Source organism: Hylaeus volcanicus, unplaced genomic scaffold, assembly GCF_026283585.1.
Source record: "Hylaeus volcanicus isolate JK05 unplaced genomic scaffold, UHH_iyHylVolc1.0_haploid 12221, whole genome shotgun sequence".
In the NCBI taxonomy this organism is placed as follows: domain Eukaryota; kingdom Metazoa; phylum Arthropoda; class Insecta; order Hymenoptera; family Colletidae; genus Hylaeus; species Hylaeus volcanicus.
The window spans coordinates 855,672-875,840 of NW_026533163.1; the positions used below are offsets into that span (position 1 = coordinate 855,672).

Consider the following 20,169-nt stretch of genomic DNA (forward strand, 5'->3'; position numbering starts at 1 on the left):
GAGGGTCCTTGAACGACAAGGGAGTCCTTGAATGACAAGGGAGGGTCCTTGAATGACAAAGAGGGGTCACTAAAAGGATAAGAATGAATCTCTTGAAAAACGTTTGCGTGTTGCTGAAAGGATGAGAGAATGTGGCTCAAGTGAGGATAGGGTCTCCTCAAATTAGCGTGTTAAGACGCCAATGTGTCGTTCTAGACGTGCGCTACTTTTAAGACACCTCATTGAGACGACGTAATTGTTGACAACTGACTGATATGTAAGAACGTGTTCGTTTTGAATTCATGAAAAATAATGTGACACTGATGTAAAAATTTAGCTTTGTTAAATGGATGTGGCCAGATTTCTGTGTCAATATTAAGTCTTTTTACAAAAGGAACCATCTTTCAAGACGTCCTGGACGAGTTAAAGAATTATCCAAATGTTCAGGTGGTAGCTTGGAGACCCCAATAAAACCTGTGCATCACATAAATAGATTATATACAAGTATAAAAACACCAGTACGGGAACGACTAGTATTATAAAAGCTACTGCAGTTTCTATTATTCTCGTCTAACCTAATTGTCCAGATCTCTTAGAGACAGTATCATGAAAACCATCCAAACACAATAATAGAGTTACTAAAATACGTCTATGGAAAGTACTGTGTGTTGAATCAGGCTCCCCTTTATCGCTGCATAGTTGTATAAAGTGTAAAATAAAATTGGTGGAAAAAAAAACGCGGAACAAATATCATTTAACTAGTTACCTTTGCACTGATAATAATTCAAGTCCTTCTAAGACGAAAACCCCAGGAAGCTTCATCTACACATTCAAGTCAATATCATTTGTCGTAAGAGTAGTATGATAAATGTACTTGTTCAATTTTATTATGTAACCGCTTTTCAGTTTCTCCAAAGTAGGGAGAATAAAGCGCTGTTAAATGTTCAACGTTTACATTGACTTCCGGATATTTTTTTTTAAAGTAATTTAAAATGTGAGTTTTACCCGTTCCAGACGTTCCGCATAATAACGCTCGTGGATCATAATGAATAGTAGGGGAATGAAATAGTTCCTGAGTTATAACGTAGACTATCATCAATCATCCTGACTTTCATTAAAATAACATACTGGTTTTTGAATGGGTATGAAAATGTAAAAATCTAAATCCTTAACAATCTTGTAAGTTTTTTCATCAAATACACCTTTCAAAACTTGGTTAGTATTTTCTTGTAGATTTTCTTTAACATTAATTGTTTCGGTCGTGTTTTCTATTAAATACAGCTCGGAAAACTGTTTGATATCATTTTCGAATTTCCCGACGAGTGCATTTGAATGAAAAAAATGCCAAGAATGAAGAATCCTTTGAGTTTTTGATAAACTCAATTGATTTGTTTTCATCATGTCAAGTAAGGATTTAGGGAAAGGTTCGGTACATATTCGCTGATACTCTTCAATCAACATTTGAATAAAGAGTTTTTTATTTTCTAAAGAAACATTTTCTAAAAAAATAATATTACGTTTGCATTCAAATTTCGAAAACAAAAACAAAATATTTTACCAAAATGATTCGACAGACTAATGAAATTTCGGTTACCAAAAAAGTTTTGTATGCGAGGTAAAATAATGGAGCGATACTCGGGATCCCAAGCGCATATCAAAACACAAAAAATATGATGATTAGGATAAACCATATCTTTCAATTCATTTGTAAACGCTTCCAAAATCATTTGAATATGATTCCATTCATTTGATGAAATATTTTCTAAATCGGTTAAAATTAATACAACTCCATGATACTCATTTGGCTTTGTCTCTAAGCCTAATAAAATGTCAATAGTCATCCTTATTCTTAAACGACAATATTCCCAAAGTAAAAGACTATTTAGATTATGAGGCTTCACGCCACCTAAACTGTTGACATGAGATATGTCATTATTTTTGAAATCAGGCGACAAAATATTTTGTATATTCCATAAATGATACCACTGTAAAAGTAAATATTGAACGTTAAATTTTATTTCATAAATGTAATATTGATCTGTGTTTTGTGAATGCAGTGCAAGTGTTTCAAAGAACTTGGGTTGATCTTTTTTATACACGCAAAATATATTTTTATAAACATACACACTTTGATTCAATGTTGTATTGTTATCGTTTCTGTTTTTGATTTCTTCTTTACAGGTATCCAAAAATTTACAAACATTTTGATAATCGAACAGATTAGAGTTCGGAAATGAAGATAAGGTTAAAGCATTGAGACGGGGAACAAAAAGGATAGTTGTGTCACTTTGTAACACGTATAAATCAGGTGTTGTGTGATTTTTGAAATGGTTCGATTTTGTGACTCCATCATGGCAGAGTACTTGAAACGCAACCCAAGTATCTGCAACCGAGAAACATAAAATACTGTTATTGACCAGTACAGTGTAATAGTGTAAGCCATTGGAGACCTGAACATCTAACGTGGAAGAGCATAGTGTATAAAGAGTGAACGCATACAATGAATGAGCCTGATGAATACCATCACCCTTAGAACACCATAATGGTCCTTTCAATACAAGGATATCAAGGGGGGTCAGCCGATGTTCGGTGGGATCGGTACTTTGTATTAAAAAAAAAACATCACATACGGAATAAAATGTTTTGTTTTCATTTGATAAATCCGTACTCTTCATAAAATCGTCTATAATAAGTATAGAGTTTCTTTTCATTTGTTGTTTTAATTTCGTTGGTATGTTTGGACACTGTTGAATTCGCTCATTGACAAAATGAGTTGCAGTAGCGGACGCTTCTTTGTGTAAAAATGGTACAAAAGAAGATGATTGTTGTTGGTTGAAACAGGGTACGAAAATTCGTTGGTCAACGTACTGATGACTCTCACTTTTCTTTAGTGTGTTACTCTTTTGAGCCCAAAAACAACACGGATACTTCTTTGACGTCAACGGAAAAGAAACAACAAGGCAATTTTTTTCTATAATTTTTTGATATCCAATCAATGCCATTGTGTTGAAATGAATTTTTTTTTTAGCTTTCAACACGAACAAAAAATTCTTGTATGCACGATTAATATTAAAAAATAACTAAAGACTCAATATCTTTATCATCTGGAGAGAACGATTGAATATGATTTTTTAACTGATAAATTTTTGTTTGAGGATTGGGTAAGAATTCATATAACGTTAATAATGTTCTTACGCCAGAAAATGTGACCAAAGGCTTAGAAAACATTGCAGGGATACAATCAACATTATCTACTACCTTACAGATACTTTACCTTTTCCGTTGAAAAATAAAATTCCTCTAATAATCGGGTACTATCTTTAACCCGTCCATCATACCTATTCGAAACAAAAGGTTTTATCTGTTAGTGGGAAATAAAAACTTACACAAGGGTTACTGCTAAATTGTTTAATGCAGTACAAGCTTGTCGTTCGTCGAAATTCTGAATATAAAACATACTCCATCATGTTTTCAAACTTTTTTTTTGGTACATGTAAGATATGTCGAACAATGTCATTGGCTGCAAAGGGAAAACTAGATTCAATAATGTTCTGTAAATCTAATGCTAGATAACATTGTTGAACAGCTGCTGTCACGTCGAATTCAGCCAAAGAAACAATGGAGCTACAACATGTTGCGCAATACAATATAAGTGTGCTTTTTTAGAGCATAGCGTACTTTGCTCCACCTATAAATAATTTAGACTTTGCGCATTGTTCCAAACATTCAGCAACACCAAAATAATATTCCGCTGCGGTTAAAAATCCTTGCTGGGACGCGTTGTACGTTTGAAACATCACATACCAAGATGAAAAGAAGAACGCATTAATTCAAGAAAACAATGACTCTATTAATTAAAAATCATCATAAGCTTATATGTCATACACCAAGTCGAATACGTCCAGTTAAAACGAATCCAATCACTGATTCAGGATTTCCTTCAAGAATCTCGTGATTAACTCGACTAATAGCTTCCTGAGAATTTTGACTAATTTTAACCATTTTTAATACAACATAATTTTTTTTGGTTGACCTCATATAAATCCAATTGTATTAAACAACATACAAGACATTGAATCGTAAGCGAATGTCGAAGATTCCAAGTTTCTAAAATATTGGCGCTATAATTTTAAACAAACTGCAATGCTTTTTAATCCCGCCATACCAATAAATTGATCAAGTTCAACATCACCTAAACGATTCTTTTTTTGTTCCAAACATGTGTTTTTACATAAACGAACAAAAAAAAGAAGTGAATACAATCGGTTCAAATAGTTAACATTTTGAAAAGAAGGAAAAGGACAAGGTGCTTTTAATAAATTTTTATTTCCAATGTGTGCTATACAAAGTGGTAAAACTGCCGCCATAAGCTGAAGTAGATAGTCGTATATTGAACATCTGTTATGACAAACGTCAAAAAAATATTTTGATTTAATTTTTTTTATGATGATTTATTATTGTGAAATAATCTGAGACCTACTTGATTCCTAAACGGCATGATAACAGTTCTTCGTATGTTATAAATGAATTTGTATTTTCCATAGAGACAGTTGGAAGAAGTGGCAGTGCATCAAGCTCTGCTGCAGCGTTCGCGTATTGCTACACACAAATAGAGATTCTACGACTCTTTAGGACCACAATTGCTTAAGCTTTACCTGTAATTTAATACAACAATATACCTTATAGGTTAACCATTTCATACGTTCAGATGACAATGTTGTCATACTCTAATCATATCAAATAACAGTGTCAATAAACAAGAGCACGCTAACGAGACGCATTCTTAACGTACAGAGAGTTGTCTATCAATAGCACTTAAGGCTAACTTATATTTTTTATGTATGATCAAGTAAAACACTGATTCGGTCACAGCGTCCATGCTATTCATGAAAGATAAAAAAGCTACACAAATCGCCACACGTCTTGTGAATAACTATACTAGTAAAAGTCAATTTTGTGACGTTTTTGAAAATCCTATCTGGCCAAGTACCTGATGGCCTGGAACATGAAAACGCCATCCATTGAAATAACATATTTTTTTTTTAAAAGAAAAATGCTTCGTCACTCAGGTCACACGTACACCTTACAAGTCTTACACAACTAGCTGATTACACAGTTGGTGGTGACTTTGTTTGAAGTTATAGCTTTTATTGTTTCATTGGTCTATATGCTTCACTCTATGATTATAGATAAACCCCTCAAAGACTTACTCCTTTCAAAATATGTTACTTGTGCTTCATAGACTACAACTAAAAGAAGACTTTTTAACTATAGCTGTCTCTCATTAGTGCTTAGAGAAATTGATGATATTTTTTAATACATTGAAAATGTCATTATGCTAATCATCAGGCCGCTCCTTCATATAAAACACTTGATTAGACAAAATTCAATTAAACAAACGACTTCTATACAATTTGTAAAAAAAATGGCTAAAGTTTCTTTTAGCGAACCGAATAGTGACCGTGGAACAATAAACAATGTAGCACGCAGTTCAATTTTATACTTTTCGATTAATTTATAAAGTTATTTTATTAAACTTGTTTAACATTATTTAGTTCAACTGAAAATTAAAAAAAATTATGCACATTTTAAAGAAAAAACAAAACTAGGATGTCATTGATTCTTTAGTTAATAAATATTGTTGTTCGATTCACGAAAAAAAAAAACTAGAAAGAGACTGCTACTACAACAAGAAGAATCATATTTTTAAAGGTACCAAGATATTTACAAACTTGATAACAAAGGGTATTTTGCACTATATTATTATTCCTTTTTCTGTCCATTTTTCGTTTGTTGTATTTAATTTTTTTTCAAATGAACTTATGAAAATCCATTTGATTGATTGAGGGGTCTGGAGCAATTCGTGTTAACTTTTTGTAAAGCTGGTAAACTTAAAGTTTTCGTATTTTCTTTTAGTTTTTCAAGCAGATCATCGGCGTTTGATTTTTTCACGTGTAAAACATGAATTTTTGAAGGTAACTTGGATGTGCTAGGTATTAATTTTTGCAAGCTTCTTGTTTCTTTTTTTGAATTATCGGTATCATTGTTTTCATATGATTTTTCATCTATTGTTTCCGAAGCTTGTAGCCCTGTTGAGCTCTTGAATTCGTTTTGTCTAATTTTCATAACCCAACTTTTAACATTGGAAATTTTGTTATCTAAAAAAAAAAAAAAATTAGGCATCTTTTTAATAATCAATGTTGTTTTCTAGTTTTAACTATCAGCGTTCTTACCTAGTAAACTTTTAAGATATCTTTCCTTCCTTTCCGTGGTATAAAATTTACGAGGAGTTTGGAAAATGGCAGATTTTAAATTGGCTAAGACGTCTCGAACTGTTAGGGCGTTTCCATCTGAATTTGGCTCATTTTCAGTTGATCTCACTCTAGACATTTTAAATTTATTCAGCAACGAATGAATCCTTTCAGCTTCATAACCTTGCATACGTAAAGCATGATGAAGGATTGCTGGCAATAAAACTAAAGATTTCTTTTGATGCATATCGTCTGGAACACTGTCTTTAATTTTTGCAAACTTTGCTTTTAAACTGGATAATTGCTCAAAACTAATCAAAGAATTCTGTCGAAGACGTTTTAAAAGATTAAAGCCAATTTCATTTATATTGTTTGTGGATTCCATTTGGAATTTAGAAATCAATTGTTCAACTTTTTTATCCTGAGATTCTTTTGTATTTTTTAAAGGATTTGTTGTGGAAACTTCTGCTAAGCTTTCAAATACATCATTGGGCGCAAAAGTTAAAATATATACTTTGTCTGTATCTTTTTTTTCGGAATTCAAAGTTGAAGCGTAGTTCAATAAAGGAGAAAGTTTTAGACGAATGTTTTCTAAAATATTAATCAAATCAAAAATCTTCGTGTCAAATTCCTTATCATTTTTTTCTAAAGAGTTTAGACCCATCATATTGATAATCTCGTTACAACGCATTCTAATATTTTTCACTTTTTCTAAGGTTTCGTCAGAAAAACTCCAATATAAGGAAAGACGTTCAATAAACTTTTGTATACCCTCTATACTTGTTGTGAATTCTTCTTCTTTGTTTTTCAACGGTTGATTAAAATAAAGACTTTTTAAATTATTGACTAAATTAAAATAGGTTGTTGATTTACCCTTAGTTAAAATAATTTGAAAAGCTTCTAACTCCGCTAATACTTGGTTTAATGAAACCCGTGAATGTTCAGCCTCTTTTATTGATAATGCTGCTAATTTCTTTTCGTTTTCCAGTGATTCACCCGTTAATTCTATACTCGTTTCATTCAAGGTATGTATCTTTTTTTGTAAAATTTCAGCTGATTTACTTAACGTCACAGAACTATCAAGGACGTCACTTAAGTGATTCAAAGAGCAAAAATTGAAACAGTTTATAGGATCTTCGCCCTTTAAGTTCTCATCGGGTTGATAGATTTTTCCTGTAAGCATAAGGTAGTGCAAAAGTCCCATAAACCGGCACTGCGTTGCTAATTCACTTGTCTTTTGAATCAATTTTATAGCGTTCTGTACTTCCATCCCATAAAAATAAATTTTTGGATTTAGACTACTTTCTGGAAACTCATCCATTTTCGAAATTCCCACAAAAACGTCACTGTCGTCTTCTGATCGTCCTTCCATGGTAGAATTATACATATCGAAATAAGCAGAGAGTGGTGGAAGCACAGCGTTTTCAACCTTTGGATATATTGTTGTATCTAGAAAGGGTGGTCGATTTAAATTACGAAAAGGTGTACGCTTTACTACAAAAACAAAACCGTCATGTTTAAACACAGAATTAAGCACTTTGGAAATACTATTTGTTTTTTAAAATAATTTTTTTCTATTACCTGCAGTTATTTGACGTTCTTTTTCTTTGATTAATGACATCTTTTCTTTTAAAGCTTGCTTTGTAGTATTCAGTTTCTGTATATATTTTGACATAATTTTTTTCCTGTTTTCCAAACGCTCATCACCTTAAAATTAATATTTAAAATTGTAAAAAATAACAAAATAAAAATAATTTTATTTACCAAATTCATTTAATTTGGATAAATGCTTTGAAATATTCGGGTGTGGTAAGTCAATTTTTCTTTCAATGACTGTAATGTTTGCTGAATAGGACGGCAGTAATCGGATTCCAGTTGAATTAAACAAATTCGGTTTTGTTATATTATCCAACAAAAAAAGTTTATGAAATCGAGGTGTTGAGTTGAACTGTTGATGCCTCACATGTTTAGGAAACATATTTAAAATACTATTTTGACGATTTGTATCAAGTGTCAGAAAATTGGTGGAGTTTGTCGTTTCATTAATTTGTTGTCGTAACGCTCTAAATTTCGAACCATAATTACGTAACCGTAAAAAAGTGGAATTCAAATAGTCAAGTTTTGTGTTGTTTTTATCACTGTTTCCATTATGTTCAAGAGAAGCCCTACGATTGAGTTCATCATAATATGGATACAATAAACTACAATTTATCAAACGAATAGTTTCATCTTCGGAAGATAACATTAATAAGTTTTTTGTATTAATGACATAGTTGTTTGTATCATTGACAGATTTCTCTTCATTTTCATGAGTTTTTGGAACGTAAAATTTCATAGAGAAATTTGGATTCACTGGATTTAAAGCCAGTAACTTTCTTGTACTTTTTGGATAAACTAAATTTGTATTATTTAGTATGAAGGAATTTTCTGAAGAATTTCTTAAAGTGCCATTTAATGCGAAACGGGGTATCGAACTCTGTAATTTTTCTTTACTCATTAGGATTTTCTCCTGTAACAAAGAAATATTATTTTTTAAAGAAATACGAGGAATATAATCCCTATTTTTATTTTCTGATCCGTTCAAATTTAAATTTAAATCTTGAATTCCGTCTATAGTATAAATTTTATCTTCTCCAAAAATTTTACTTATATATATCTCTTCGTTTGAGAGACCATGATAAGGATCTGAAAAGGAAACGTTCGCATTAACTTTGGTCTGCCTAATATGCAAGAAAAAACAAACTAATATAATTGCTAAATAGGGAAAGCGTTGATTTATATAGCTTGTCATTATTGTTAAAATTATTTGTATCTTCAAACAAAATAAGGGCAAAAGTATCGAAAAAAAATATACAACGCCAAATAAGAAAAAATTATTGAAATGTTAAAAAATTATTTTATGTCAAACACAATGGTCGTTAATCTTGAATTATATTGAAACTCACGACAACAGTGTTTTTCATATTTGCGACACACGCAAAAAAGTGACATGCGAGATACGACTGCATCAAGCAATTGTCACAAGAATACTTTTTCCATAAATTCTCATGAAAATCTTCTTATGTATATTTTTAATACTTTGAACAAATTTTTATAAAGAAAACATGCACATTCTTTTCAACGACTATCTCGAATGAAGCTCCAGCAAAACGAAAACTCAAATTGTTCGTCCGTAATAAAAATACTAACAGTGTTAAGAGTGCGGTTGTAAAAGGTTTTCTCTTTACTTTTGATGTACGACATGTTGAGGCAAAATAAAGGAAAACTCGTGTCTCTTGTGTTCTCTTGTGTTTTATGCAATTTTCAATGTAAAAGGAAAGCAAAATATCATGGCGTTTTAATAAACACAGTGTTTCGACTTTAACTAAACCATGAACGTACGGTTATCGTTTCACAACTATACGTATTAAGATTATACCATGTACAGTGTGTCTTTTGTTAGTTTGCTTTTCTTTGGCACCATGAAAGTTAAAAAAAAAAAAAAACCTTTAACTACATTTTTTTATATTGACAACAAATAATGGTATTTTATTTAATCAAAAAACAGCTATATTATAGTAAAGTTTTGTATTTACCAATCATTAAAGGGGTCTTCGTCACCCGTAACGACTGGAGGCACATCTTCAGTTTCTGGATAATTTTCAAAATAAAAGGTTGCGTCCAACTCCTAAAAAACCAAATAAATATATCCGTTAACGGAAAATCAAGGGTTAACATAAAGAGACAAAGAGACACCACTACAATAAACAGTACATGAATCTCCGGTACATGTGGAGGAGTTATTTTTTTATTCAAAAGGTAATCCCAATCAATATTTGCGAACCACGCATGAAATTTTATATCGTTAATTCCATTTAACAAATTTCCGTAGCGCTTTCCTAAATTATGCGTTAAAAGTCTTTTAACTAAGGCTTTAGCATGCCTTGATGACGTTAAAAAAAAAAACAATGATGCAATTGTCTTTATAATAAATGATTAATTTCAGTTTGTTTTTAACTACTCACTTATCAAAATAACGTGGAAAAATAATTTTTCCATCTAAAATTTTTCGGTAAATACCCAATGGTTCATCATCAATAAAAGGCGGGTGCCCAACAAGCATTTCATATATAAGAATCCCCAGTGTCCACCAATCGACTGGCTTTCCATGACCTTTTGTTTGAATAGAAGAATAAAATTGGTGTTTTACTCAAACTATAATTTTTTCTTTCATACTACCTTTATACGTAAGGATTTCTGGTGCAATGTACTCTGGTGTTCCACACAAAGTATAAGTTCGAGAATCTACTAATTTAGAAAAACCAAAATCGGTCAATTTTAAATAACCATCTTGAGCTATCAAAAGATTTTCTGGTTTTAAATCGCTACAAGTAAAAAATTGCACTCGTTTCAATGAAATTAAAAAACGCACCGATAAACTATATTTTTTGAATGTAAATATTCAAAAATTAATGTTATTTGGGACGCATAAAAACACGCAACGCTATTTTCAAAGCGACGTGACTTTCTTAAGAATGTGAAAAATTCTCCACCAGGAACGAATTCAAGAACAATATAAAGATAGTGAGCATCTTTAAATGTCGTATACATTTTCACCTGCATGAAAAAAACAGGTTAATGAAAGGGTTACCACAGTCACGAAACACTTTTCTAAATGTTCACGAGAAAAATGAAATAAAATTGCGTACTAAAAACGGGTGGCTAACACATGATAAAATAGCCCGTTCCGAAATAACGTGGTCGACTTGTTTTTGACGTATAAGCATATGTTTAACAAGGCGTTTAATTGCTACGGGGTTTCTGGCCGGGTTATTGACATCTTTTCCTAAAAAAACTCGTCCAAAAGATCCTTACTCAAAAAAAAAAAAATGGATAGTATCACCAAAGATTTGGAACTAATTAAAGAATAAACAGTCAGTTCAAAGCAAGTTACCCGTTCCAAGAGTTTTTATTAAAATATAATCTGGCTTTTTCTTTAACGAACTTTCAAAGGAGACGGTATCGGTGTATTTTTTGTTAACGGGTTTCAAAGATGACAATGTGTTGGACACATTGTATGAATTATTTGTGAAGATTTTTTTAAACATATTAATCTTTCCTTTATATAACATTAATGTTGAACAGTAATATAGTGTTAGAAATCACGAAAAAAAAATTACCCAAAAAATCCATGATCTATTACGGAATTATAAAAAAAAGATCCTACAATATTGCAAAAAAAAAACAATTCAAAAAAAAATAAAATTTTTTTTTTTTTTATTGATTTTTAGAACGCTAGTAAAAAAGAAACGTACATATTTAAATAATAGAATAATGTTTGCTTTTTAAGAAATATCTGATAATTTATAAAATGAAAATTGAAAAACATTAAAGTAATAATGGCAAAAAAAAACAAATATTAAATTTATTGGACGATGTTATCATGGATAGAATCTACAAAAAAACAAAATTGGCAATTTCTGCTTCCATAAAATTCGTTTTGAAATATCTCTTTGATAACTACATCATAACGTCTTGCATCGCGTTGAAGAATTAAATAATCATGCTTCTTTTCAGTAAAAAAACGTACATTGCATTAAATATTTTTTTTTCATTACAGTTATCGGAGGTCTGTTTCAGAAGATAAATCGTCAGTAAGGACGTGAATTGGAACGTACCATTTAATAATGCAAGAAAATAATTTTTTTTTCAACCTAGTGAAACGCACTACGTTGCAGTTGCTTTAGTTAAAAGAGTGCTTGACAGTCCACAAAAAGACATCAATCAAAACAAAAATTAGAATTTATACAAAGTACACTTTCACGAAACTGTGGCTCAATTAGAAACGTTATGTTGTAGCTTAAGATTTGTGTTGTTGGAAAAGAAAAAACCGAAAACGCCTTTCTTTTTAATTTAAATATAAGGCTTTGAAAGAAAATGAACACAGATTCTTTTTATTATAAAAAATTTTGCATATCGTTAGTTTACCACATTACATGCAGCATACATCTCATAATCTCTCAACGGGATTGAAACGTTTAAAAAAAGGGTATTTTTTTGGTCTTAAGTGATTCTGTATTCATTAAAAAAAAATGTATTTCTTATTAGCAATGAAATACCAAAAAAGTTGATTCATGTTTTTATGGTTGGAGGAATTATTGAATCAGACAATAACAGTAAACTAACCTTTTTTTAAATTGTGCACAGTACAAACGATTTCTGATTATTGAAAGAGTTTTTCGTAATAAGCTATTTTTTAATTTGTTTAAAAGCTTTGTTTTTAGCAAAAGCTTAAGAAATGACATATAAACATTTAGGAGTTTCCAAGTCAACAATCCACACCACGTACATTAAACTAAATAAAACGATTATTGAAACGTTTCTTGATCTTCGCAACACGAATTTCGCAAAAAACGTAAAAATAACCAAAGCTCACTTTTGGTGGAACGAAAATAGATAAAGATATCTTTTTAATGTGACAATAGTGGTAACAAAAATGTCACACTGTGAAGAAATTCAGGAGAGGGAATCGACTCACATACTGAAATTGTGAACAAAGAATGCACACCATTGTATTGCATTGACGAAGGCAAACTGTGTGTGCAGCGTGACCACATTGGAATACTGTGACGTGTCGGTGACACGTTTTAAAAGGTGAAAAGCACATTGAACATAAAGATGGATTGGAGATGGTTAAGGAAGAAAACGCCTTTGCACGATTGTGTGATTCGATAAGAAGTGTTTTTGATGGATTAACTATCATTGCAGTATTCGAAAAATGCCACAAAGGGATAGAGAAGTTGTTCCATGCTCCACTTTTCCCCAATTCCTCAGGTTTAGGATAGGTTTGCGAATTACACATTGAGAAAGAAGCTTGTAAAAAATTTATGGATCGTTCTGGTGGAAGTATTGAAGGAGAAGGAGATATTGTCACACCCCGTTTTAATTTTGCGACACATGCTCTTTGAAAATGTGAGACCTCTGATAACGCAATGGTTTCGCATACGGAATGCAATACTTCTTGTTTCTAAAAACAAAAAAACATTGACTGTTTTCAACATAAATCAACTTTAATTTTTTGTCATAACTAAAACAAAGAAGCGAAAAAGATACACACAGATATGTCACCAGAAAACAAGTAACTGGAGTCATCTAGGACGCTGGTGAAGTAAAACACATATTGAGAAAGGTAAGTCAAACTAGAAAGAATTTTTAAAACCGAATTTCGCTAACGCCAAAAGTAGTAGTAATAGAACTTATATGACTAGTAGTAGAGTTTAAAAAAAATGTGTATGGCATTATAAGAAATAAATCCTTTGACTTACATCAAGATAAGGAACTATGGTAGATAAAACTCTATACAGGGAAGGCGTGTTAACCAATTGAGTCATAAATATGGTCTTTAAAAACTAAGATATAGATACAAAAAGAAATGTGGTAAATGATTTCGATGACTCTAGATAGCATTACAGTAAGAGGAGGCAAAAAACAGGTAAAATTTTTGATATCCATTAAATTCTTAGGCCATCCAGGCATCACATGAACGATTTTTTGTTTCAACAAAACTTTATCAAAACATTGAAAAAGTATACGTATCACTTTAGGGTTTTGATGAATGAAAACTATTAAATCCTTGTAACATTGATGATTTGGAGACGATAATGCTAAGGTAACAGCAGTTTCAACATCCTACACTTAACGGTAAATTATACATTAAACAAATCAATCAACAAGAGTATTTTTGTACCTGTAGTTCATAAAGAAGAATTCGCAAAGCTTTACTGAATGCGCCAATTGTATAGAACAGAAACACTTGAGCGGAACACAAATAAATCACTGTTTTCTCACTTGCTGCCGAGTTCTGGTTAAGATGTTGTTTTTTATGTCGAGCGCATATTGATAAAACATAACGAGCGTGTAATAATTTAGGATTTTCACAAAACAGCGTTTTGATAAAATTCAATAAATAATCGGCTTTATACTCCGCTAACAAGGAAATATATTGGTTACATACTAAAGAGAGATTTTTTTTTTTTATTGCCTGCTCAAAAAAATGAAATGTATAGACGATTTCAATAACGCTTACATTGTTTTTAAAACAGGTATATAAGTAACAAAAAAGACCAAAACGAAACGGTTGAAGGTATTGAACAACCTGAGAGTTACACATTATATCGTTGATATTATTAGTTGAATGATGATAAATTAAAAAAAAAAAAAAAAGTTCAACGTTGTTTCGATTGATTTTAAATTAATCAAGAAAAATGTGTACCATAGAAAAAGGAAATAAAGGCATTTCTTGAGCATCCCGCGCAAGTTGGTCCTTGGCTAAAAAGTTGGCGAATTTTTCAATACCATATCTACAAAATTTTTCAAAATTTTGAATGATGATATCTGTCAAAATATCATAATTCTGTTATAAGGTATGGTGGCTATGGAGTACACACGACCATAAAGTAAGATACATTTTTGAAGACACCTTTTCTCCATTAAAGTGTATAACAGATGTTGTGATATTTGGGATTTGAGCAACAAACGAAAGGCTAAGCGTAACTGCAACAAGGTGATAAGGTTAACGGATGGTTACATGAGACTATATACCCTACGGAATTGTTTTTTTCTAGAAGAATGGCTTGACATTGATGGAGTATAACAACAGGCTCCAATGACTTGTTTTGATGGACTTAAAACGATAAGATATATTGTTAAGGAAAAAACAACATATTTCCTTTTATATAAAAATACCTGTTGTATTTTTGTTACGAACATCATTTTCATTGAGAGGTAACACCTTTCAATCACATCACACGATGAAACGAAACGATATGAAAGCATTACTATAGCATTTTTTACTGTTATTAGCGCTATTTCCAGATAGCTCTTATCCAAAAAGATATTGTTAAATCCATTTAAAAAGCTTTTTTTCAAATCGTTTATATTAGAAAACGCTAAGCCTTCTAAACAAATACGAAGAATTGTTGAGCTTTGATTGGGAAATGCTTCTAACATTTTTTTTAAATGGCTTATTAAACTGCAGATCATGTTTTTTTGGACGCAAAGATTACAAAGGAACAAACATGTTTTTTCTTTCTGTAACACCTTTACAACGAATGCATCAATTTTTTAAAGTTTTTGATATACCTCTAAACGAGAATCATACAAGAGGCATATTGCTTTTGTGAAATCTCCATTTTGAAAACATTGATGTACATATGTTTTGATCACTTTCTATTTTACACACGGCAACAGTCAGTGCTGTCCATCACTTGACTATTCTGTGAAAACAATCGTTACCCAAATTAAGTGATGGGATCCACCCTCCAATGCTTCCTTTAGTGCTGTATCACCTTGACCTATTTTAAAGTACCAAAAGCATACTTCCTCTAACGTCACTTTGACCATCTATTATAACGCATTCTTTAAACACTCGTAATTTGTTTTTGTTCAAGCACAAATTGACCTTATAAAGACTGTCCCCACATTGAAGAAACTTTGGTAAGGATCTACCACATGTTATTAGAGAATATGGTAACGCACAATTGTCTGTAATCGTTAAAGGAATACGGTCACATTGAATCTCGACACCATCACATCTGTAAAAAACATTTTAATCTTGTAAAAAAACAATATTTTTTGTTTTTTTATACACACTTTGAAAGAGAATGCAATAAAGCTGAATTTTCGAGCGACGATTCGGAATTGGGACAACCGCGTTCAGACGAGAATAAAAGCGTGTGAATAATACAATTTTTTAAGTCTTGGGTTGCTTCTGGTAAAAATGTTATACCCATTCCGCAAATAAGATATTTAAAACGAAGTTCGTGTGTTAAATGAATAGAAATAGAATTGGATTCATGTTCGTCCCAGGGAGTCTTTTTTTTTCCTTTTTCGTTCAATTTCTTTACGTTGAGTTCACAAATCTACCAAAATACTATGAAATCGCTTGTTTAACTTTCTTCTTACACCCGGCAATACTGATGGTTTTGGTTTGACTCTTTACTATGAATCTACCTTTAATGTTGTTCCTAAAGCTAAAAGACCATGCTCAGGTGATACCCACTGTATAAAGGCTTTCCATTTTAAAGAGTAAACTTCTTCAGGTGCTGAGGACTGTAATAGACAAAAAGGTCGATTTTGCTTGAACTCATGCGGATTGTCTAAAAAAGGAATCGAAATAATTATTTCACACGAGTTTAAATCTATTATATGTATAAAAGTGAATGTTCCATAAACTAGTAAAGGCGCGGTAGGATGCCATTCGATTCCTGTTATTGGTGTTTCTTCTCTACCAAATGAAATCTAAATTCATTGAAATTGGACTTTAAAAAAAAAGCAAACCTAGAGAGTAAAGAAACTTCCCAGGAAAAGACCATTTTATGATACAGCATAACATCACCGGTCATGGCTCCCGTTGCTATCTATGTGAACCGTGGGGTAAAATGAGAGTGAACGACATTACAAAAATAGTGAAAGATGACTTTTTTTGCGACCAGTCAAGCAAATTAAGAGATGAGCGGGTATGAAAGGAAATTTACCATATGGGTTGAAGGAAACGCGGAAAACATAGGATGCATAGAAATACATGATAAAATAACAGTGCTTGATAAGTGCAAAAGCAGAGAAATTTTGGGTTGTGCGTCTGTCTCAAAGGCCTTTGTCGTTGGACATTTGTAAACAAACAACTTAATACACGGCAAGAAAAAATGAAAAGAAAACATGTTGAGGTTAATAAAAAAAAGGAAACGTTTTTGATAATTCAAAGAAAATTAAGGGTGCCTCTTACTTGTAAATCTTTACTAACTGATGTGAAATACGACGTATTCTTAGAAAAAGCCATAGCTGTTATCTTAAAAAAAAATCAACACAAACATTCAAAAGAATGGCTATTCTTTATAATAAGTCTTACCGGTTCTTTATGATCTTCAATAATGTGGAAATTTTGTGTATCCAAAAAGAGTAGAAAAACTTTCCCACACAAATAGCCAAAAGCCAATTGGTGTTCACAACCACATACAGCCGAAACCATACCCATATTGTCACATTTGTTCATAATATCTTGTTGAAGACCCTAAAACCAAAATCATTAAAGTAATCAGATTAGACTTGATTGAAAATGTTAAATAATATGTCGTTTGTTTTTTTTCTTAGTAAAATTCATACAAAAATCCAGAGATAGAAATCTAAATGTTCAGAAAACGTAAAACTGACCCTTTTAGGTAAAAAAAATTGCTCATACGCCATGCAAGGCACATGAGGTTGAGTATTTTTTTGTGATAGTAACGTTTTATGATTGAATGCAGAACCCTTTGAAACGCTAAACAACGAAGAGTCAGGCAAACCTAACCCATGCCGTTGCGTTTGAAATTCATTTTTTTTACTAAAATAGGGTCTATTATAAAGGTTTCTGGGTGGCGCGGAGTATGCACGAAAAAAATCAGAAGAACGATTACAATGAGGTTGACAAGATCGGTGACGCCTTTTATGCTTTTTAGTGCTTTCTGATAAAGAAGATATAATGGACTCCTCATCAATAGAAAAATCATCAGATTTCTAGGGAAATCGAAAGAGTTTATAGACGATACAGATAACGAATTTGTGTACTAGAAAAAAATCACCTTAAACTTGTTAATCATATTTGTAGAGAACCGTTGTAAGATGTTATACTTACCAGCACCCTTCATCAAAAAGCTTAGCTTTTCAATGTGCTTTAAAGTTTATAAGCAAAAAATTTTTTTTCTACGCTTCAAATGGCAACATTATTTCAAAATTTATTAACATAAAGAAATCCTAAATATTACAGTATGACCTTCCATCAAAATTCTTTCTCCCGTTTTTAATAGAAAATATCAAAAAAAGTTTTACTACTTTAAAAACTTAATTCAAGAAAAAGCCAAAATTCTATAATCGACACACGTATGAATGGGACTGAGTGACATAGCGCACCCAACGGAATGCATTTTCGACTGCTGCCGAAGATGATACACCTGATGCAACAGATTGTTGATGAATACGTAAGCATTGTACCTAAAGTAGAACAAGATATCATTTTATTTGACATAAAAACGTTGAAAGGAATAAGGTTCATTGACTTTTCCCTCTTGAGTTTACAATTTGATTACTTGTAAAGATGAAATATTATACATGGGAATTTCAAACGTCATTAAAATAGGATTGATTTCCTTTCTTAAAAATAATAGAGTTTGTTCCTTTGATCCATTCGCTACTAACGGATTCGACAATAGAATACGGCATTCTAAGCAAATTGAAGTTTCTCCCTGAAAAAAATATAAATATAGCGTCAAAAATAAAATTCGAATCCTTTTTCTTTAACCTGCAATTTCATTATTGTCCATAAAAGTTTTTTTTCAAAATGGTTATACTCAGCGTTCTGTAAAAAACGTGTTTTTTTTTGTGTTCACAGTAATCATATCATTTTTAAGATCCTTTAAAAAAAATAAGATCTTTACTGAGTATTCACAATGTGTACCTGTACATTTTTATTTAGAGATGATAAAATGTTCACTGAGAGAGTGTTAGTTGGAACCGGACAGGTAAGCATAATATTTCCACCAAAATGACTCCTATTAATGCATGCTTTTACTTCAATAATTAAATCAAGCTTATTTATAAAAAACAGAAAACATGATAGAAAGTCATTTTCATTAAAAAATTTGTATCATGTTTTCAATTAATTCACCTGTGTTGATGAAATTTCTTTTAATGTTGGTTTAATGACAAAAGGTATTTTAAATGAGTCCGTTATTCTATGGCATACAAAACATACTACATGGACGCAAGAGAAGAAAAGAAAACATGTAAAGGTTAACTTTACGATGAAGAGTGAAACTGAAATAAATAAAAGTTTACCGGTAATTCATTAAGACGAATTCACCATCTGGAGGAGTGAAATAAAGATATTTTGACGTTTGGAATTCGCTAAAATCAACACATTCGTGGAAATTGTAATCATCTATTGCTGGAGGTGCTGTAAAGGACGAAGAAAAGCAGTCACTAGCAGAATAATCCTTGATATGATTTTCAGGGAGTGGATTAGACTTGAGCGCTAAATCAGGATTTAATATAACACAGAGAGAGGGATAACCTGAGAGATAACTTTTAACTTGAATTCGTCCATCAATATAAGATCTTAAAACTGTTCCTAAGGAATTGGTAACAACGTTAATTTTTTCTAAAACATCTACAAAAATTTCATTAGCATTATTTCCTGTGGGTAAATTGACTGCATTGTTTCCAGTTAATGTTTTCTTCGTCAATTGCATAAAACTTGCTACAACATGGGATGCTCCATTTTTAAAAGACAAGGGAGGTGTTTCAAGCCTTGCTAATCCAACAGGACGATGGGAAGCTGAACTAGGTACTGTTTTTTGGTAAGGTATCTGAGTAACATTATTAGTTTCTGATGAACATAATGTTCTGCCAAATGAACAAGAATTTAAAAGCTTTTGTGGGTAAGGTAAATCTTCTAATAAAAGAGCTTCCGTACGAATATTTTGTTTGAGCTTTTCAGTAGACGTGTGTTGTGGATATCCGCAATCAATAATTTCATCAATGATTTCATATGCTAGAATAAAATTTTGCCGTAAAGCTTCTTCTGAAAGCACTCCACAAAAATCTTTTATTAAACAAACAATTTTTTGAAGAGTTTCTAATATATATGAAGGATTCACATTTTGCTGTGTTGTACAGACAAAATATAATCCGTTTCTTTTTAAAAAAAAAAAAACTATTCCATCCACTTCAAATATTGGTGTTTCAATGCTTTTCTCATTTTTGACATTTCGAAAGAAAATATCGGGGATATTTTTTAAACATTGATCACGAAAATTACGCGAAATTATCATATCACCTCGAGTAGATAAAATATAAAACTGTGATAACATTTTTTTAAACTTTTTCTTAATAAGAATTTTTTTAAAGATATGTCAACGCATAAAACACT

At 31.5% G+C, this 20,169-nt stretch overlaps 6 protein-coding genes and 1 long non-coding RNA gene across 16 annotated transcripts; 1 reads left to right on the plus strand and 6 right to left on the minus strand.

Annotated features, from left to right (window-relative positions):
* Nucleotides 1-9: 9 nt before the first annotated feature.
* LOC128883179 (ribosome biogenesis protein SPATA5-like) lies at nucleotides 10-1,967 on the minus strand. Its single transcript, XM_054135266.1, has 6 exons — nucleotides 1,538-1,967; nucleotides 1,108-1,478; nucleotides 854-1,051; nucleotides 746-801; nucleotides 555-670; nucleotides 10-453 (listed from the first exon to the last, which is right to left on the minus strand). Exons 1-6 carry the CDS (start codon nucleotides 1,818-1,820, stop codon nucleotides 365-367), a joined length of 1,113 nt encoding a protein of 370 aa, XP_053991241.1. The 5' UTR covers nucleotides 1,821-1,967; the 3' UTR covers nucleotides 10-364.
* A 1,066-nt stretch (nucleotides 1,968-3,033) lies between these two features.
* Nucleotides 3,034-4,930, minus strand: LOC128883178 (uncharacterized). Its single transcript, XM_054135265.1, has 11 exons — nucleotides 4,772-4,930; nucleotides 4,635-4,706; nucleotides 4,460-4,578; nucleotides 4,145-4,377; nucleotides 4,013-4,086; nucleotides 3,865-3,954; nucleotides 3,658-3,749; nucleotides 3,471-3,603; nucleotides 3,366-3,421; nucleotides 3,254-3,317; nucleotides 3,034-3,195 (listed from the first exon to the last, which is right to left on the minus strand). Exons 1-11 carry the CDS (start codon nucleotides 4,865-4,867, stop codon nucleotides 3,049-3,051), a joined length of 1,176 nt encoding a protein of 391 aa, XP_053991240.1. The 5' UTR covers nucleotides 4,868-4,930; the 3' UTR covers nucleotides 3,034-3,048.
* A 552-nt stretch (nucleotides 4,931-5,482) lies between these two features.
* On the minus strand, nucleotides 5,483-9,167 carry LOC128883155 (uncharacterized). Its single transcript, XM_054135210.1, has 4 exons — nucleotides 7,995-9,167; nucleotides 7,812-7,937; nucleotides 6,213-7,724; nucleotides 5,483-6,137 (listed from the first exon to the last, which is right to left on the minus strand). Exons 1-4 carry the CDS (start codon nucleotides 9,019-9,021, stop codon nucleotides 5,800-5,802), a joined length of 3,003 nt encoding a protein of 1,000 aa, XP_053991185.1. The 5' UTR covers nucleotides 9,022-9,167; the 3' UTR covers nucleotides 5,483-5,799.
* A 465-nt stretch (nucleotides 9,168-9,632) lies between these two features.
* On the minus strand, nucleotides 9,633-12,156 carry LOC128883516 (putative serine/threonine-protein kinase PRKY). Of its 2 annotated transcripts, none has more exons than XR_008459026.1 (9): nucleotides 11,525-12,156; nucleotides 11,390-11,432; nucleotides 11,164-11,328; nucleotides 10,919-11,079; nucleotides 10,642-10,826; nucleotides 10,449-10,594; nucleotides 10,235-10,382; nucleotides 9,984-10,108; nucleotides 9,633-9,897 (listed from the first exon to the last, which is right to left on the minus strand). XR_008459026.1 is itself a non-coding variant. In XM_054135970.1 (9 exons), exons 2-9 carry the CDS (start codon nucleotides 11,400-11,402, stop codon nucleotides 9,802-9,804), a joined length of 1,083 nt encoding a protein of 360 aa, XP_053991945.1. In that variant the 5' UTR covers nucleotides 11,403-11,432; nucleotides 11,525-12,146; the 3' UTR covers nucleotides 9,633-9,801. The 2 variants fall into 2 exon arrangements, 1 of the variants encoding a protein (XP_053991945.1); XM_054135970.1 differs by having other exon boundaries at nucleotides 9,984-10,152; nucleotides 11,525-12,146.
* A 403-nt stretch (nucleotides 12,157-12,559) lies between these two features.
* On the minus strand, nucleotides 12,560-20,072 carry LOC128883515 (uncharacterized). 8 transcript variants are annotated; one of them, XM_054135966.1, is made up of 26 exons: nucleotides 19,077-20,065; nucleotides 18,907-18,992; nucleotides 18,697-18,828; nucleotides 18,541-18,597; nucleotides 18,329-18,484; nucleotides 17,878-18,233; nucleotides 17,418-17,830; nucleotides 17,116-17,277; nucleotides 16,993-17,055; nucleotides 16,745-16,891; nucleotides 16,548-16,627; nucleotides 16,221-16,494; nucleotides 15,861-16,129; nucleotides 15,670-15,802; nucleotides 15,504-15,611; nucleotides 15,351-15,437; nucleotides 15,063-15,308; nucleotides 14,955-15,000; nucleotides 14,816-14,892; nucleotides 14,660-14,762; nucleotides 14,482-14,603; nucleotides 14,296-14,364; nucleotides 13,957-14,250; nucleotides 13,680-13,898; nucleotides 13,535-13,618; nucleotides 12,560-13,236 (listed from the first exon to the last, which is right to left on the minus strand). In XM_054135966.1, exons 7-26 carry the CDS (start codon nucleotides 17,448-17,450, stop codon nucleotides 12,709-12,711), a joined length of 3,144 nt encoding a protein of 1,047 aa, XP_053991941.1. In that variant the 5' UTR covers nucleotides 17,451-17,830; nucleotides 17,878-18,233; nucleotides 18,329-18,484; nucleotides 18,541-18,597; nucleotides 18,697-18,828; nucleotides 18,907-18,992; nucleotides 19,077-20,065; the 3' UTR covers nucleotides 12,560-12,708. The 8 variants fall into 8 exon arrangements, 7 of the variants coding, with proteins under 7 accessions (XP_053991941.1, XP_053991939.1, XP_053991938.1 ...); XM_054135964.1 differs by having other exon boundaries at nucleotides 13,957-14,364; nucleotides 18,907-18,973; nucleotides 19,077-20,064; XM_054135963.1 differs by having other exon boundaries at nucleotides 13,957-14,364; nucleotides 19,077-20,064.
* LOC128883517 (uncharacterized) lies at nucleotides 13,094-14,104 on the plus strand. 2 transcript variants are annotated; one of them, XR_008459027.1, is made up of 4 exons: nucleotides 13,094-13,398; nucleotides 13,478-13,701; nucleotides 13,814-13,910; nucleotides 13,963-14,104. It is a non-coding gene; the product is annotated as an uncharacterized LOC128883517 (long non-coding RNA). The 2 variants fall into 2 exon arrangements; XR_008459028.1 differs by having other exon boundaries at nucleotides 13,574-13,701.
* Nucleotides 19,073-20,071, minus strand: LOC128883584 (AP-2 complex subunit mu-like). The gene is made up of 2 exons (XM_054136110.1): nucleotides 20,059-20,071; nucleotides 19,073-19,875 (listed from the first exon to the last, which is right to left on the minus strand). The coding sequence occupies exons 1-2, from the start codon at nucleotides 20,069-20,071 to the stop codon at nucleotides 19,073-19,075; spliced, it is 816 nt and encodes a 271-aa protein (XP_053992085.1).
* Nucleotides 20,073-20,169: the final 97 nt, after the last annotated feature.